Source organism: Bos grunniens, chromosome 11 (genome assembly GCF_055505025.1).
Source record: "Bos grunniens cultivar Pamir isolate PY7600 chromosome 11, Bosgru_T2T1.0, whole genome shotgun sequence".
Lineage (NCBI taxonomy): Eukaryota > Metazoa > Chordata > Mammalia > Artiodactyla > Bovidae > Bos > Bos grunniens.
The window spans coordinates 91718458-91737303 of record NC_141175.1 but is presented as its reverse complement, the minus strand read 5'-3'; the positions used below and the strand labels follow the sequence as shown (position 1 = coordinate 91737303).

Genomic DNA, 18846 nt, shown 5'->3' with positions numbered 1-18846 from the left:
AAATTGTATTTCATAGTTGAACGTAAAAATGAGGTTCTACCATTTAATGTGTGATCCTTAGAAAAACAGTATTTTAGCATGCTTTAAGGAGTATTTTAGAGTTCTATTTTTACTGAGAACTAATTTTAGGTCCAGAACATTCATAGGAGATCTCTTGTTCAGTGGAAGTGACTTATTTTACTTTCAGTTTTAAAGGTAGAAATGAAGGAGTTGACTGTAAGCCCTTTGCTGTCTGCGTTTGGTAACTTGCCTCCAATACCAACACCAAAGAGATTAGGTGGACTTTTCCTCCTCAGGCCACACATGGCCTTGCCTCCCTTGTCTTCCCCCTTGACTTATTCCTGGTGATTATGCAATGAAGGTTAGGAAATCACATGTGCCCAGCTGATATTTGTTAAGTGTACAAAACCACTTTCCTGGCAGGAATAGCAGTTACAGGATACAGAATATCTCCTTGTCCTCACGATAATTCAACCAGTTGGTTGTGGTCTGGCTTTTGCTCACTTGTCACTCCTCCCCTTGAAAATAACTACGTTCTAACTTGGTGTGTCCATTTCCCTTCATTTCTACCTGTCATCTCTTTAGCATGTGTCTTTGGCTTCATTTTCACCATCCTGAGAGTATTTCTTCAAAACCACTTGCCCTTTTCAATCCTTCTTAACCAACCTCTGCATATCAGCTGATACTCCCCACCCTGGTTTCTTCATCTTTGGTTTCTTCAATGGGAATCAAATTAGGATGATTTCAGTACCTCATTTCCCTCAATAGTGACTGCTTTTTCTTTTTTAACCTTCTTGCTAGTCATTTAATTTAGACGTTACTAAGTTCCTGGTTAATAGTTAATGAAATTAGACCAAAGCAAGAGTGAAAAGTCTGATTTCTACTGATGTTATACCCTCCTCCGATATATATATATAATCTATATGGTATGTTCTGTACCTAAAAATCTCATGTATTACATATATTTTATGTGTAATACATAGTGTGATAAAGAATATGAAATATAAAATATATGTATACTATCTCTTAATTTGTTTCTGATATATATAATTTGATATATAAAATATATGCTCTCTCTATATAAGATTCTGATTGTGTAAGATAAGGAATTAACAGATGGGGAAATGTTTACTAGAAGAATTGAGTTTTTTCCTGTAAATATGCAAGTTTGAGAGAAATTCGAGCATTTTGCATCTGTTCTTTAAGTTTTTAAATGTAACTATAAATTAGTGATGGTTTATTAAGCAATATTCATCATGCTGTTTTCCTCTGTATAAGTTTGCACTTTTAGATTTTTAAAAGGAATATTTTCCCATCCCAAATCTAGCTGCTTTTAAGGAAATCTGTCCTGGTGGAATGGGTTATACGGTTTCTGGCGTTCATAGACGCAGGCCAATCCATCACCATGTAGGTAAAGGACCTGTATTTGTCAAGCCAAAGAACACTCAACCTGTTGCTAAAAGTACTCATCCTCCACCTCTCCCAGCCAAGGAAGAACCAGTGGAGGCCCTGACCTTCTCCCGGGAACAGGGGCCAGGAGCGGTGGAGCCAGAAGGTGAGAGTGGAAACGGATCATGGAGCTAGCCTTCTGTCTTGTGTGTCTTTGGTTTCCCTGTATGTAACTTCTACAACAGGGGCTTTCAGCCTCGGCACTATTGACAGTTTGGGGTGGATAATTCTCTGATATGAGGGGCTGCTCTGTGCATTATAGGGTGTTTAGCAACATCCCTAACCTCTAACCTCTAGTGCCAGTAGCACCCTCCCCCTCCTGATTGTTACAACCAAAAAGATGTCCAGATATCACTAAATGTCCCCTGGGGGAAGAATTACCCCTGATTGAGAACCACTGCTCCAGAACAATTGTGACAGCATTCCATGATAATCTAATGACATTGTCTTATGTTTGGGGGCTACTTTTTCTTGCTATTTACTCCTGGATAGTGGTTTAGATTTTTCAGGGAATAGCCAGAATTTGCTTCTGTATCTAGAGAGCTGTTTAATAAATATGTGTTTACTTTAAAAAGTGGAATCCACAGGCTTGAAGCATCAACTCAGCTTCCATGAAATAGTTTCACAGGCAGTCAGGGATAATGGGCAGCAAAATGAAGGAAGATAGGGTCCTTGAAAGGGATTTTGGAGAGAGTTCACCTAGTGAAGTCCTTTGATTTGCATTTTGAGAACTGGAGACATAGAGCAACTGACCTGCAAATGTCATACGAAGAGCATGTGATAAAACCAAGGAACACATTTTTCCCAGGAGGTGGTTAAGGCCTTCTTCTCCAGAAGGAGACTAGAGACAATTTGTTCTGTTTCAGAAAGAAGGATTATCTATCTTTGTCTCTTCATAGAAGCCAGCATGTCCAATACTTTGAATATCTTTTTCACCACAGAAGTGCTCACCCCAGATAGGATGAACAAAAATCATAACTTTGTGTGGGATAGGTATTGGCTTTCATAAAGCTTCTGTTGGTCTTTCACACTTGGATCTTGGATGGGAGTTCAGGGTGTGCATTTATGGATTTTGTGAGGAGAGAAGGGGCTCAAGCTAGATGAGGCATTGGGAGCATGGCAAGGAAGAGAGGTCTCTCTTCAGGGCTCTGAACCTTCATGTGCTGTAGCCCAGTTAAGTCCGCTCTTGGACTTGCTGCACTTCTCCTTGGTTAGGCAGATGAGGCAGGACCTCATCTAAGATCGACAGTGCTGGCCACTTGGTTCCTGGACGGTTGGCCAGGTGTTTGCAATTCCTCCTCCTCTTCATAAGCAGCAGAAAATGGGCTGTGGTCCAGATTCTGCCTCAAGAGTTTCTTGGTGGTGGGTTAGACAGGCTAGAAAGTTTATTGACTTTTTCTAACCACAAGAATGTTGCAGCAGTGGTAGCAATCTGGTACCCTGATTGCGTTTAGGAGTAATGCATCTACCATATCTTATACTAATGTTTATGGAGATGTTGATGCATGAGCAGAATCCCTGTGATTATTGATCTAAGTTTTGAGGACTAATTCTACAACTGATTTTTGAAGTGTTTCAAATGGAAAGGCATAATCACTACCACCACCACCCTATAATAATGTTGGTGATTGTGTAATCTGTGATTTGTTCAACATAGTGATGCTAATTGCTCATTGAATCTTGCTGGCTTGTGATTTTTTTTTTTTTTGTAATCTTGTTAGAATATCTTTCTGAAAATGCTCACAGGGCTTCATTAAAGATCAGTGTGCACCAAGAATGCAGCACCCTTTCTTAGGTCTCTTACTGAAACAGGGGCATTTATTTTTTTTTTTTAACATTGATATCAGAAAGCATTTCAAACATTGTTTATTGTATTAAGGATAACTGTAATGAAAATGTTCCTTTTCTAAGGCATGGAAAGTGCTACAAAATTGTGAGTAGGCATGAGACAATGAATCAGGAAGTGTTGCCTCCTATGACTTTAATAGTTAGTGAGTTGGAAAGAACTGCATCCCATCTACTGCTGATCTCCTGCAATTGAGGAATGACATACAGTTTTCCCCTGTCAGTCATGTGTAAAATGCTCCAAAATGGTAGTTGACTATAATTCTGCATTTGATTTAGTTTGATTCTTAATCCTTTTGGAGACTGAACTTTTGTTGCTTTTTATTTTTTTATTTTTATTTTTTTGTTGCTTTTTAAAAATTGAACTATTATGTAGTAAACTGTCTTGAGTTGTACTAATGTTCTTCTTTCTTTTTTGGTTTTAGTGGCAACTGTACCTCCTGAGAAGGTAATTTATTCATTGTTTGCAAGTCTTCTTTTGTTACCTTCATAATGATTCTCTTCTAGATTATGTGTGATTTTTTAAGACTTAAATATAGTAACATGTCTATTATACATCATTTCACTTAAGGAAATATATTGAATAACAGCCATTCATTCAATAAACATTTATTGAGTGCCTGCTATATGACTGGCGCTATGCTGAATATTAGGGAAATAGTAGAAACCAAATCAGATGAATCTGCTTGTTCTCATGGAACTTAAATCTGGGGAGATGAAAATGATGGGCCTGATGGACTATGAGGTACCATTTCACGCCAGTCAGAATGGCTGCGATCCAAAAGTCTATAAGCAATAAATGCTGGAGAGGGTGTGGAGAAAAGGGAACCCTCTTACACTGTTGGTGAGAACGCAAACTAGTACAGCCACTATGGAGAACAGTGTGGAAATTCCTTAAAAAACTGGAAATAGAACTGCCTTATGATCCAGCAATCCCACTGTGGGGCATATACACTGAGGAAACCGGAATTGAAAGAGACACGTGTACCCCAATGTTCATTGCAGCACTGTTTATAATAGCCAGGACATGGAAGCAACCTAGATGTCCATCAGCAGATGAATGGATAAGAAAGCGGTGGTACATATACACAATGGAGTATTACTCAGCCATTAAAAAGAATACATTTGAACCAGTTCTAACGAGGTGGATGAAACTGGAGCCTATGATACAGAGTGAAGTAAGCCAGAAAGAAAAACACCAATACAGTATACTAACGCATATATATGGAATTTAGAAAGATGGTAACAATAACCCGGTGTACAAGACAGCAAAAGAGACACTGATGTATAGAACAGTCTTTTGGACTCTGTGGGAGAGGGAGAGGGTGGGGAGATTTGGGAGAATGGCATTGAAATACGTATAGTATCATATATGGAATGAGTCGCCAGTCCAGGTTCGATGCACGATACTGGATGCTTGGGGCTGGTGCACTGGGACGACCCAGAGAGAGGGTATGGGGAGGGAGGAGGGAGGAGGGTTCAGGATGGGGAACACATGTATACCTGTGGTGGATTCATTTTGATATTTGGCAAAACTAATACAATATTGTAAAGTTTAAAAATAAAATAAAATTAAAAAAAAAAAAAAAGAAAGGCTACTATTAAAAAAAAAAAACAAAAAAACACTAAAAGATAGTTACCCCTGTCGGAGGGGAGAAGGAAATTCAGTATTTTGCTTTATAGCTTTCATATAACTTGAAGTTTTTAAAATAGTTTACTTTTGTAATTTATAAAAGATGAATTATAAATATTAAAAAAATTAATGCTCTAAAAAAAAAAAAGAAAATGATGGGCCTCATGGGAATCAGGGACTTAAGTGAAATTCAGAGAGTTAGTTTATGGCCTGGAACATCTATGGAAAGAAAGGTTCTGACATGTTTATGTAATTGTGTTATTCCAGAATTCATATATATACTGAGTGATGTACTTCTCACTTCAACTAAAATTTGATATGCATGTTTGACTTAAACTGGAGTATGAGCAGAACTTACCCTTGAAATTGATAATCAAGTACTGGGATATTGCTTCCTTAAAATTTTAGAGAAATTTTAATCTTTCATTTTGGGGGGCCATGAAATGGGACACTGAATTGTGAGATTTGTTAGTAGAAAATATTGGCATTTGCTGAAGCTCTGTCCTGTTTATATAATATTGTTCCTTGTCTGAAGATTTATTGGTAACATGAAAATTAGGTAATTATTGTATGTTTGTACATTTGTGTAGTGTTCATTCTCTCGTAAGAATGCAGTATTAGGCTTTAGATGGGGACATAGACCTCTGTAAAATATTATAAATAGTTTTAAAAATCTTTAGTTTATAAGTATGGGGATAGAATAACACAAACATTAAAAGTGCTGACAGAATCCAGGAAAAAAGGAATGATTTTAGAGTGATAGCATCCAGTAAGGAAAAATGTTTTTATACTGACCCCCAAAAGAAGTACAAGAGATTTGCATATTTTACACGGATAATTTGCCGCTCTTGGAGAGCATCTCTAAAGATCAGTGACGTACGGTAGTTTGCAATTTTGTTGATTTTGAATTTAGTTCTGGTTTGTAAGTGGGAGGACTCCTTTAGCACATGAGTGGTCCAGCCAGCTCCCTGACAACCTCATCTTATCTGATTTTCTTCTCCTCTGTTTATGGTTGAGTTTGTGAAACTTTCATAAAGACTCGGAAAGAGGGCCCGAAAATTTTCTTGTTTATGTTCGGAGAGGAGGCAGTGGGGAAAATGCAGCCGTGGACTTCGTGGTCTTGACTTTCTGTGGAGATCTCATGTTCTTAAAGATCAATGAAGAGAAAGCAGGGTGATCCACTGATGGGAAATCATGTGCACAAAGGTGAAGTCGAGGGTGGGGACAGCACGAGGTCATTGAGGGGAGCAGGAAAGGCTCGGAGAACTTGGGAGGTGCTTCAGAAGGCTTGGAATACCAAACTGCAGTTGTAATCAGTGGGGAAATACTGGCCTCCTCAGCTGGACCCACTTGTCAAGTGGAGAAGTGGCATGGATCAGGAAGTAGGAAGTCCACCGCCCCATGCTCCTGGGTAGTTGGGGAGGGAGGGGACAAGTCTGGGATCCTGTCTGTAAGCTGCAGGAGTTGATTGACACCTGGTTATGGTCCACTCCTTGGTAGCATTGACCTTGGGCTGCAGGGGATGGGGTGTAGTTGAGCCTGATTGGCATCACCTTTCAATGGGTAATAGGTGGAGGAGCCTGGTAGGCTGCAGACCATGGGGTCGCGAAGAGTCGGACACAACTAAGCGACTTCCCTTTCACTTTTCCCTTTCATGCATTGGAGAAGGAAATGGCAACCCACTCCAGTGCTCTTGCCTGGAGAATCCCAGGGACGGGGGAGCCTGATGGGCCGCCGTCTATGGGGTCACACAGAGTCGGACATGACTGAAGCGACTTAGCAGCAGCAGCAGCAGCAGCAGCAGCAGCAGTAGCAGTCTGTATTCTTAAGAAGAGGGGGAAATGTGAGGGGGAAAGTAGTAAATGCTCTGTGTTTCTAGAAGAAGCAATACAATGGGATTAACTGAGATGGGGGAAGAGGAAGCTTGAGAGGCCGATTAGACGACGACTATGAACTGAGAATGAGAGTGAGTGCAGATGAAGGTAGTGGGGGGCTGTGAATGTGGAAAAAGATGAACCAATATAAGGAATAGTGGAAATAGGCAGGGCTTGGAATGAGGAATGAAAAGTGACTTTAAACCTGGACAGATCAATGACTGTGGCATTCACAGAGATGAAGAAGTTGGAATCAGAGCCCGGATGTTTTCAGGAAGAGATGGGTTTGAGGGATTTGTAGAATATCTAAATGGAGTTACCCTGTAAGCACTCATGCCTTCAAAATTGGGCCTTTGAGGTACTCAGGCAGAATATCTATTTTATTAAGAGCAGAAAAGGTGATAAGTAAAGAAAGCTAGGAGAGAAGGTTTTTCTTTAACATCTTACAGAAAAATTTGAATGAACTTTTTGGCCAACCCAATAAAAGTTAGAACTGGACATGGAAAAAACAGACTGGTTCCAAATAGGAAAAGGAGTACGTCAAGGCTGGATATTGTCACTGTGCTTATTTAGTTTATATGCAGCATACATCATGAGAAACGCTGGGCTGGAAGAAGCACAAGCTGGAATCAAGATTGCAGAGAGAAATATCAATAACCTCAGATATGCAGATGACCCCACGCTTATGGCACAAAGTGAAGAAGAACTAAAGAGCCTCTTGATAAAAGTGAAAGAGGAGAGTGAAAAAGTTGGCTTAAAGCTCAACATTCAGAAAACAAGGATCATGGCATCTGGTCCCATCACTTCATGGCAGATAGATGGGGAAACAGTGGAAACAGTGTCAGACTATTTTTGGGGGCTCCAAAATCACTGCAGATGGTGACTGCAGCCATGAAATTAAAAGATGCTTACTCCTTGGAAGGAAAGTTATGACCAACCTAGATAGCATATTAAAAAGCGGAGACATTACTTTGCCAACAAAGGTCCATCTAGTCAAGGCTATGGTTTTTCCAGTAGTCATGTATGGATGTGAGAGTTGGACTATAAAGCAAGCTGAGCACTGAAGAATTGATGCTTTTGAACTGTAGTGTTGGAGAAGACTCTTGAGAGTCCCTTGGACTGCAAGGAGATCCTATCCTAAAGGAGATCTGTCCTGAGTGTTCATTGGAAGGACTGATGTTGAAGCTGCAACTCCAATACTTTGGCCACCTGATGCGAAGAGCTGACTCATTGGAAAAGACCTTGATGCTGGGAAAGATTGAAGGCGGGAGGAGAAGGGGACGACAGAGGATGAGATGGTTAGATGGAATCACCGACTCAATGGACAAGAGTTTGTGTAGACTCTGGAATTTGGTGATAGACAGGGAGGCCTTGCATGCTGCAGTTCATGGGGTCACAAAGAGTCAGACATGACTGACATGTCGGACTTGAACTGAACTGAATAAAAGGGAGAGGCCAGGGGAGTGAGTTTTCTGGAAGATGATGGTGATTAAAGTGAGGGAAGGAGTGTGTAGGATAACCTGATGAATACTTTTACAGGAGTGGTGACATGAGTGCCCTGGCCCCACACGGATGTGGGCAAGGTCACAGACCTTTACCTAGCCTGATGGTTCAGTCTACAGGAGTCCTGACAGGAGCTGTAACTGGAAACTGAGTCCTGGGTACGAGTCTGTGGTTCAGGAGATAAGAGTGGGCAAAAGGATGTGTGGGGAAATCCCTGGTCTCCTCCAAGTCCCTAATTTTCTGTTGCTGTTCAACTACCAGCATTCTGAGAGGTGGAGATGGAAAGTAATTGGCAGACTTACCATACTTTAGTGTCTCGTGTGTTCTTTCTTATGACACACCTGTATCCATTTTTAATCTGCAGGATGTGGCTGGTCATTTTATTTGGGCAGAAGCCACATGTGAATGAGGTGACGGCTTATTTTAGTTCTTCTCTGGGATTAGTTTTGCCTTGTTCCAGACCAAACATGGGCCTCTGAGCCAAGGCATTTGTTTAAAATGTCTAAAAGACCTTTTGCTTTGGGCCTCTGGGAAATGGGTGAGGGTGTGAGCATGGATCAGCACTGCTAGGAAAACTCAAGGGCTTGGTATAGTAGCACATCAATAGCACGTTTAAAAAATTTTTTTTACACAGTTGCACAAGTTGTGTAATATCCTATGATATTTGTTGCCTAAGAGTAGAATTAATGAAATAAAAATAGTAATATGTAGAAACTAAAAATTCCTACTCTCAGTTCTCTTTTTTTTTCCTCCCCCTTTTAATACAACCATCCAGGAAATACCTTCATTGGATCAAGAGAAAACCAGACTTGAGCCTGGTCAACCCCAGCTCTCTCCAGGCATTTCAACCATTCATCTGCATCCACAGTTTCCAGGTAGCCTGTGTTGATTTGTGGAGTTTGTTTGTAAGAGTACCCAGAATAAGAGAGTAAGATGAAGATTGTTGAGTGTCTCTTGTTTTAAAGTTTTAGTCATGAGAATTCCTAAGTGAAGTGAAATGTGAAATACACTTATGTATATTAATATCCTCATATAATGTTAGTGTAAGTATGGTACAGTCGATCCTTCTTTATCCATGGTTTTACTTTCTGCGGTCAGCTACAGCCCAAAAATATTAAATGGAAAATTCCAGAAGTAAACAATTCATACGTTTTAAATTGTGCATTGTTCTGAGTAGCATGATGAAATCTAGCGCCATCCTGCCCAGGACGTGAATCATCCTTTTGTCCAGTATCCATGTTCTATATGCTTCCTGCCCACCAGTATAGGAAAAGCACAGTATATATAGGATTTGATACTATCTGCAGTTTCAGACATCCACTGAGGGTCTTAGAACATATGCTCCATGGATAAAGGGAGACTACTGTATTATAAGTGTTATAATGATAAAATTTTTTCACTATTTTCTGTGGTCAGGAGTAGTATATATTATTAGAACATCATTGAGGGTTCATCATTTGACTTCCGAATTGCTCTCAGATATTGTCACTAAATGTGGAAAGCAGGGCTATAGGTTAATATCATGACCTTTAGGGACCTATAGCTGCTCTTAATATCCAAGAATTAACCGTGGTATGTTGTTAGACTAAATTTTGCTTACATTTTGAAATGGGATCTCAATGCATATAACAGGCTTTAATTTTCATTTTATTCTCTCCCTCCTCATATAGTAGTGATTGAAAAAACATCACCTCCTATGCCTGTGGAAGTAGCTCCTGAAGCTTCAACATCAAGCGCCAGCCAAGTCATTGCACCTACTCAAGTAACAGGTAGGCACAGTATTGATATTGCAGAGTCTGTGGAGGAGGCAGGGATGTGAACATTTTAAATGTAAAGTCAAAATTGTATCACATATATAAGATCGCTCATGGCAGAGTTAGTCATAAGAGCAAATATTTGGAAATAATCTAAATATTTTTGAAGTAGGAATATGTTTAAGTTATGGCACATATGCAGTAGAATATCACACAGCTGTTAATGTTTTAAAAGTAATGTCACAGGAGATGCTTATAGGATGGTATTAAGAAATACAGAACACAGTTATTCCAATTTTATCTTTTAAATGTTTATAAACACAGAAAAAAAAAGTTCATTGAAGTATTTAATCATCCTCAGTTAATAGGATCATGGATAAGCTTTCTGCTCTTCAATATATTTTTATATATTTTCAAAATTCTGTTTAATAAACATGTTATTTCAGCCATTAGTGAGAAATTATAAAGATTTATTATAATTTATAACCAACAGCTTAAAAGTTAATATCCTTAATGTATAGTGAGGTCTTATAAGTCAGCAATAAAAATACTAATAGAAAAATGAAATTAATATCAGATAATTCATAGGTAACATATCAAGAAACAGGTATGTAATAGGAAATTTCAACTTTACTAGTAGTCAAAGAAATGCAAATTAAAGTGAGAATTCTTTATTCTTATCAATGTAATATTTCATTTTTACTAGAGTGAAATCAAGGCTCTCACACAATTACAGAAAGGAATATAAAGTAGTTCAACTTTCCTGGAAAGCACAAACTGGCAATATGTATCAAGAACTTTAAAAATGTTCAAGACTTTTAACTCAGTAATCCCACTTTAAGATAACTAGTATAAGGAAATAATGTCCCCCCATTACAAATAATGTAATGGTTTGTATAAATGGGCACTTACCACAGCACTGTGTATAATAGAGAAAAAATAGAAAAACCTAAATATTTAACTACAGGGAAATAGATAATTATATCTACATTGAAACATTATGCCACCACCAATTACTACAGTATTTTTGAAGAATTTTTTAAAATATACCAGAAAAATGGTCACAAGATATTGCTAAATACAAGACGAAGTATGTAAAGATGAAGGATAAAAAGTATTAAACCAATTATATAAAAAAAAAGACATACATTGAGAAAATGCTAGAAGAAAATACACCAGATCAGCAGTGGTTATTTTGGGAGTGGGGTCTGAGGGGTTTGGATGTTGTTTCACTGGATTTTTTTGTGTATTCCACATATTCTGATGTGGAAAAATATTTTTGTAGTCAGACAAAGTATCACTAAGATGCATCATAATAGCATAAGTTCATGATACCATTGCAGGATGCAGTTGGCAGTGTATACAGGAGAAGCTAATAGAGGAGTGTGCAGCCTCTCTCAGAGTTTTGCCTCTTAAGAAACATAACATTGCGTCATTTCAAACAGAAACATGCTTGGTTAGATGTATTAATTAGTTGGATCGTGGTGATCATTTCACAATGTATAGATATTAAAACGTCAAGTTGTACGCCGTTAAGTACATAACAGTTTTTATATGTTTTAAAACCAAAGCTTTGACCTATTTTCTCAAAACTGTGGATGCACTTTCTCTTAGACACTTGAATTGATACAGCAGACAGAAAAGTGGTTTTAAACCACTGCCCTGTCCTGAGGTGAAGTGCAGATAAGTAGTGCAGAGTCACGTCATGGACCCAGCAGTGTGTTCTCACCTGCTTCAGCTATACCCTCAAGGCACAGCTGCACCCAGAGTCATGGCCTTCCCATGTGAATGCAAAGCAGCTGCTCTTTGGTTTTACTGTAAATAGTGAGCAGAGTGATACAGAAATGTTAACTCTTCTAAGTAGTGGGTTGACTCAAATGAATTTTCTGGCCAAACCCTGTGTTTCTAGTGATAGAGTGAAATGCTAGTGATTTTTGTTTGTTTTTAATGGCTGTAGCTAAAATTGTTTTTCTCTGTTCTGAAGTTACAGCTGTATCTACTTATTTCATTAAACCCATTTATGAAAGACTGGGCTTCTCTGATGGCTCAGATGGTAAAAAAAATCCACCTGCAATGAGAGAGAGCTGGGTTTGATCCCTGGGTTGGGGAAGATTCCCTGGAGGAGGGCATGGCAACCCACTCCAGTATTCTTGCCTGGAGAAAGCCCATGGACAGAGGAGCCTGGCGGACTGCAGTCCACGGGGTCGCAAAGAGTCAGACATGACTGAGCGACAAAGCACAGCACATGAATGGCTGCTGTGCAAGGCATACAAACATATAATGTACCGTTTGGTCAGCAAGTCTTCTCATTGTTTATATTTGCGTTAAAAAAGAAAATTGCAGTCTGTCGATGTGCTAGTTCTTTCAAGTACTCTATTTCTATTTTCCACTGTGAAGACACTGTCGTTTTGTGCCTTTTTAACGACGGCTGACTTAACAAACAGACTTCTTGCAGTTTAGCTTTGTAGAGGTTTGGCTAGATACACGCAGTTTGATCATTTAAATGCAGCCCTGTGAGGAATAACAAACTGCAGTTACTCAGCTTCAGTAAGTGAAGTGTGGAACTGTGGAACTGATTGAAAAAATGAAAGTAGTTGTGCTATATGAAGTTGTTAGAAGACAGCTTAATTTGAGTTTGGCAGAGATACAGGGCTAACATCTGCTATCACATGTTTGAAGCACAAATATTTCCTTCCAGGAAACAAGTGACATTGAAATTTCATTTTCACACAGCATTTATAGGTGCTCTGACTTCCTATAGTAAAAGAATCTTTCTGAACCAATGCATGGGGAGAACATTTTAAATAGTTTTTGAATTTAAATAATTTGCAGTTTTGGAGCTATACTATGATCTGTAATCTACCCTAGAACAAGAAGAATGTTTTGTATCAAATTTAATTGAAATCAAAATATAGGTGTTCCCATTGATTTTGATAAGAGAGCCAGGTATGTAGATTGAAGGAGCAATCTGATCAAGTCTCTCTGGAACCTTAGGCAGAGTTGTTTTTTTTTTTTTTTCTTGGAACACGAAAGGAGGTAGATGTGTGTCACTTAGTTTCTTCCATGAATTGAAGAAAGGAATAGAATAATATGTAGGCGTCTAAAATAACCAAAATCAGCCTCACATTGCTCAGCAATGATATCTTTATGATGGCGAAATTGGAAGTAGCCTTTGTAGATTTCGTCAGACTCACTTTGACTTGCAATAATTATAAAGGGAGCCACATATTTGGAGGGAATAAGGGTGATATTTTCCACTCTGAGCAGCTGAGTTGGTGGCTTGCAATATTATTGGCACACTGTTTCCAAAGAAATGATACATTTCAGCATATAAATTCTTGATTTAGCATAGTGTCTTAGTAGCTCAAGGATAGGTTGGAAAATCAAACCTTTATTTCTCTGGCGAGTATTTACAAAGTGGAAACATCTGCTTCAATTGTTGTGGGACAATTTATGCTCTTTGTGGGGCAGTTAGGAAGCCAGGGCATTTTTGTAAACCTTTCCATGAGTTGACATTTGATACCTTCCTCTGCCAGCTCTTCCTAAACTTTCTCCGTGGCCCTTGCAGACCAGCCAGAAATTATTCTGACTTTCATGACTGCTTTGTGTAAACCTTTGTAATCATCATGGCCCAAACGTTGTAAAAACTATTTTGCTCATCAGATCTTTTCCAGAACTCATCAGTGACCCCTTTATAAAAACCTTTGTCCCTGAAGCATATTACCAGCGTCATGACAGCCTCAATAAACTATGTAGGCTCATGGAAGATGAACTTTGTTGCATGTAAAATCATCATGCTTTAATATTTCCAGCTCTGTTTATTTATTTATTTTGAGTAATCACATGAGCAGGAAAAAAGCAAAAGGTCAGCATATTCATTTTCATATCTTGCCAAAAGCTTTCTTTTTCATTTAATTCTAAAAGACACCAGACTCTTAAATCTATCTCTGGCCGTCTTTCTGGGACAAATAGACCATTTGGTTTTCCATTGGCTTTTGGTCATGACTCTTTTTTCCAAATTCTAAATGGACTCCCGGGAAAGATACAATGAAGTCCTTGGCCTGATGTAGGTGAAGCTGTTTCAGGGGCCGTGTGTGTAAGGGCAGTCCTGCACCCTAGGGGAAATATGATGGGCATTATGAAGGGGGACGCTTCCAAGAGTCCAGTGGGAACAGTCTCTTGTTTCTGGGAAGCCAAATATGCTTCAGAAGAGAAGACATGATCATTAACCTGAGTGCCCCAGATACCAATCATTACTGCTTTCTGTGCAAGGCTTTACCATATTCCCAGAGCCTGTGTCTGTGCCATCAGCACATATGGAGAAATGTATATTTTGACCTGAACTTATCTTTCTGTGGGAACAGGCTAGCATGGCTCTGTGTGAGTGACCTCTTAGAAAAATGTAAAGCAATAAGGTCTTTGCCCCCCCAAAATGCAGAGAAATCCAGAAGCTTTTTTTTCTAAGCCTGAAATTTAATTTTTTCAGTTTTAAGACAATACCATCAGGACTGCCTTTCTGTGTAACTTATAATCAAGAATGAAAGTGTAACAGGCAAAGAAGGGAAGTGTAGGAAGAGACGGTGTGAAACTTATAGGAGTATCAATAATTTTTTTTAACTTTAAAAATGGTGTTGATCAATTTTGTTTTTTTTTGTTGTTTTTTGAGATATGGTTGACATATAACATTGTATAAGTTTAAGGTATACAGTGCTGGTTTGATACATTCATGTACTGCACTATGATTACTACAAAAGAATATGCTAACACCTCTATCAAGTCACATGCTTTCTTGTGTGTTAAGAAAAGTTAAGATTTAGTATTGTTGACTATAATCTGGTAAATTTTTTGATGAATGGTAAAGAGGAAGAGGAAGTATTTTGAAGTTATTAATTTTTCTTTTTGAACTTAGAAGGGTAGGATAGCAAATAGATAAACGGGATCTCTGAGGATAAACTGATACAATTTATCATGTGTATAAAAAATGGGACAAACTATAGAAATCTAGAATATGTTAGTAAATATCCCCTCACACTGATGTATCTCTTGGTACCCTCTAGTGGTGTCGGAGTAGCATTTTCTTACATACGTTAGTGCCATTTGGGATCAATGTTTTCAAACTGCAGTTTTATATACATAATCTATGAGGTAATCAGCTAAGAATTCTCAAGCTTTCCTCATAAATATTTCAACCTCATAGCTTCTATTTAAGATACTAAATTGGAAGGAAAGGCCGTTATTGTTCATTTCTTAAGACAAAAGAGTTAAAATTCTTAATCATTTCTTCTATCTTAGAGTTGACTTAAGAAGAAATTATCTAAATATTGGCACATTGGCATAGGAAAGTATCCCATCTGAATTAAGCATCACATATTTTTGAAGACTTTACTTACACGTGTAAACATTCCATTCTAAAGCTGTGCCTGAAAAAGAACAGATAAATATTTGGTATGTGTGGGAGTGGGGGCAATGAGTACCCATCAGGCATTTCCTGAAAACCCCAGATGTACAATCTTTTAATTAATTCTGACTACTTCTTCCTAGTATATTGTCATCTTCTATTGTCAAATTTTGCAAATTTGATCAATATGTCTTCTCTGATTTAAGCAAATGGCAGAGAAGAACATAAAATAATTTCAAAGGAAATCAAGAAATCTAAATACCATTAATTTTAAAAGGAGCCATCTGGCTTACATTAAGAATAGATGGTTAAAGAACTGCTTCTCACACTATTCTACTAAAGAATTCTTATAAACAGAGAAGAGAATTCTTACCTGAGAGTCTAGAAGTAGAACCTGGAGAAGATTACATTTTTTACCTTCAGATTTTTGCAGCACATAGAAATGATAATTTTTTAAGAAAGACTTTTCTTATTATAGAAGTAATAACATTTGTTCAGTGTAGAAATTTTGGAAGATACAGAAAAATATAGACAGTACCAATCCCCATAATTGTAACACTTAGATTTATTTTCTTCCAATCTGCTGCTCTGTGTATAAAATAATTTAGATCATATCCTATATTATAATATGTACCTGACTATATTTTCTTAAAAAATAAGCATTTTCCTATCCTGCTGAAGATTATTATATAATCTATACTGTGTATGTCTCATAATTCATTATTTTATATGGTTATTATCAGTCATTTAAGTTTAAGCAGTCATGTTAATTACCTATGACTTTAGTCTTTTGGATTTTTTTTCCTGTATCTTGACATTATACTGACTATAAACTATTTTTCTGATAGTGAATTAGCATAAATAGGTTCACTAAAGATATAAATAATTTTAAATGTGTGCCTTTATCATAATCCAAGTGATTTTATGCAAAATACTGCAGCTCTGTAGTCATATGCTTCCTTTTAAAGCCTAACAACTTTTCAAATAACTTGCATCAGTTGTCTTAAAATCACAGCACAGTGAATAACACTTGATGAAAAATGAATGTGGTTTGGGTTTTGGAGAGTAACCTCAACCCAATTTAGGTCATTTCCATAGTGAAGTTTTGTTAAAGCACTGTTTTCCACATTTTTCTTCAGAATTCACAGTGGGTTATTGATGACAGTAGCATGCCTGTTTTTCTTTTCATTCAAACCATAGACCCCATTAACAAAGGTGTGTTTTAGCTTGTCACACTTGAGCCCTGGTCTTCCTCCACTGGGCCATTTGGGCTTATCCATGATGTCATCTGTTTTAAGTGTTGTTTATTGCCTGATGACAGTGAGATAATAGTAGTATTATTTATGTGCTATTTCTGTGTTATATATTTTTTCCCAAATTATTTATTTATTACCGTGCTGGATCTTTATTGCTGTGCATGGGCTTTCTCTAGTTACGTCACGCAGGGGCTATTCTCTAGTTGTGCTGTTCAGGCTTCTCATGGCAGTGGCTTCTCTCGTTGCAGAGCTCAGGTCTTAGGGAACATGTGCTTCAGTAGGTGCAGCTCATGGGCTCTAGATCTAAGGCTCAGTAGTGGTGGTGTGTGGGCTTAGTTGCCCTGTGGTGAATGGAGTCTTCCTGGACCAGGGAATGAACTCATGTCCCCTGCATTGCAGCGTGGATTCTTAACTACTGGGCCACTAGGAAAGACCCTGTTATGTATTCTTAAATAACTTCAGTAGGAGCAACCACAGTAATCAGTAATAATGGCTAATTTTTACTGAGCACATATACTGTGCCAGGCATTGAGCTACATGCATTATTTAGGTTATCTCTTTTGAACCTCACACTCTGAAGCTGGTGCTCTGGTCATTCTCATTTATACATAGAGAAAAGTGAGGCTTGGATTGTTTAAGTAATTTGTGCTCTGTTACAGAGCAAAGAAGGGGCAGCAAGGTTGGTATCTGTACTCTCGTCTCAAGCCTGAGCTCTGACCACCAGCTGTACTGCCCACTCCCTACTATACTGTTATACATCCTTACAAAGATCATTGAAATCAACAGACTATCTTGGAGTAATTCATCTCAGAAAGTCACCTTTGAGTTTTCAGGTCATTTTGGTAATAAAGCATGTTGTGATGGCCTTTACCCGTTGGCAACTCCCCTCCCCTTGCCTTGACACGGCCTGTGTCTGTGAGTGGAGCAAGGACTTCATAGAAGAAGCCAGTCTCATGCAGGAATCAGGAGGAAAGGAAGGGAGGAACTGAGCAGAAAAGATTTGGAATAAGATTCTATATTCTACTAGTATAAATAAAATATGCTCCTGTTGAAATTGGCAAATTAAGAATAAGTTGCATCCAGAAGTTCTGCTTTGATTAGAAGTGGTAAATCTTTCTGGAGAATTAATGAGAAATTTGGGAGGAGGTTGAGTATGTTTTTTGGAACTTGAATTTGGCCTGCTAACAAATAGTAGACAGTTGCCATCTATTTCTTATCAGAAGGAATCATGTGATTCAGTCCATCATCCAAAATGAACTGGAGACTGTAGAAACTCATTGATGGGCTATCTTGAAAGTTCAGAATTGATGATAAGGTCCAGGATGGCCTCTTTCTAAATTCCCACCTACTCAAGTTCATCTTAGAAGTTGTCTCTTTAAGAATTTTTGATGGCTTTGGCTGTGACTAACTGATCAATTATAATGTAATCAGATGAGTTTACACTTGATTTTAGAGTGTAAAATTTTGTTTTCTGAATGCATAACTGGCAATAAGGTATTCAGGAAAAACAAAGTAATCGTTTGCAAGGTGCAATGAAATCTTTGTTTATATCTGTTTTGTCCCACATTTTCTTATTTTTAAAGAAATCAATGAATGTACTGTGAACCCTGACATCTGTGGAGCAGGACACTGCATTAACCTGCCAGTGAGGTATACCTGTATATGCTATGATGGCTACAAGTTCAATGAGCAACAGAGGAAATGTGTTGGTAAGAAGATACTTTTGGTTGATGAGATTATTAAATATCAAATGTTTGCACATTAAGAACATTTTAATCATGGGGAAAATACTGTTTAATTAAAAAAAAATTTTCTCCCTGAGCTAAAGGTACTCAAAAAAGAGGCTTGCTTAACTCTTAGAAGGCTCTTACCTCTTGGTTCAATGCTGCCTGCTTTGCCAAGAGTAATACAGTTACATCAAGGTGGGATAATCTCCCAAAGTTTTTCAGGTAAAGAATATAGACAATAATTAAGAGCTCTAGAAATAGCTATCTATAAACATGTTTAGCAAAAATTAATATTAATATATCCTGCAATAAAAATATGTTTATATAAGTTTATAAAATTTGATTTTTAAAAGGAATTTCTATTCAGTTAAGTTCAGTCACTCATTCATGTCTGATTCTTTGTGACC

At 37.9% G+C, this 18846-nt stretch overlaps 1 protein-coding gene across 27 annotated transcripts in view; it reads left to right on the top strand.

The window, feature by feature from the left end:
- LTBP1 (latent transforming growth factor beta binding protein 1) overlaps positions 1 to 18846 on the top strand; it is a 460290-nt gene that overhangs the window by 305697 nt on the left and 135747 nt on the right. For 13 of the 27 annotated variants that reach the window (XM_086327485.1, XM_086327486.1, XM_086327482.1 and 10 more), the window contains 5 exons: positions 1328 to 1555; positions 3720 to 3742; positions 9080 to 9179; positions 9975 to 10073; positions 18296 to 18421. In XM_086327485.1, the coding sequence (XP_086183611.1) occupies positions 1328 to 1555; positions 3720 to 3742; positions 9080 to 9179; positions 9975 to 10073; positions 18296 to 18421 (576 nt within the window). The remainder of the gene's footprint in view (positions 1 to 1327; positions 1556 to 3719; positions 3743 to 9079; positions 9180 to 9974; positions 10074 to 18295; positions 18422 to 18846) is intronic. The other 14 variants (XM_086327488.1, XM_086327487.1, XM_086327483.1 and 11 more) reach the window with 3 other exon arrangements.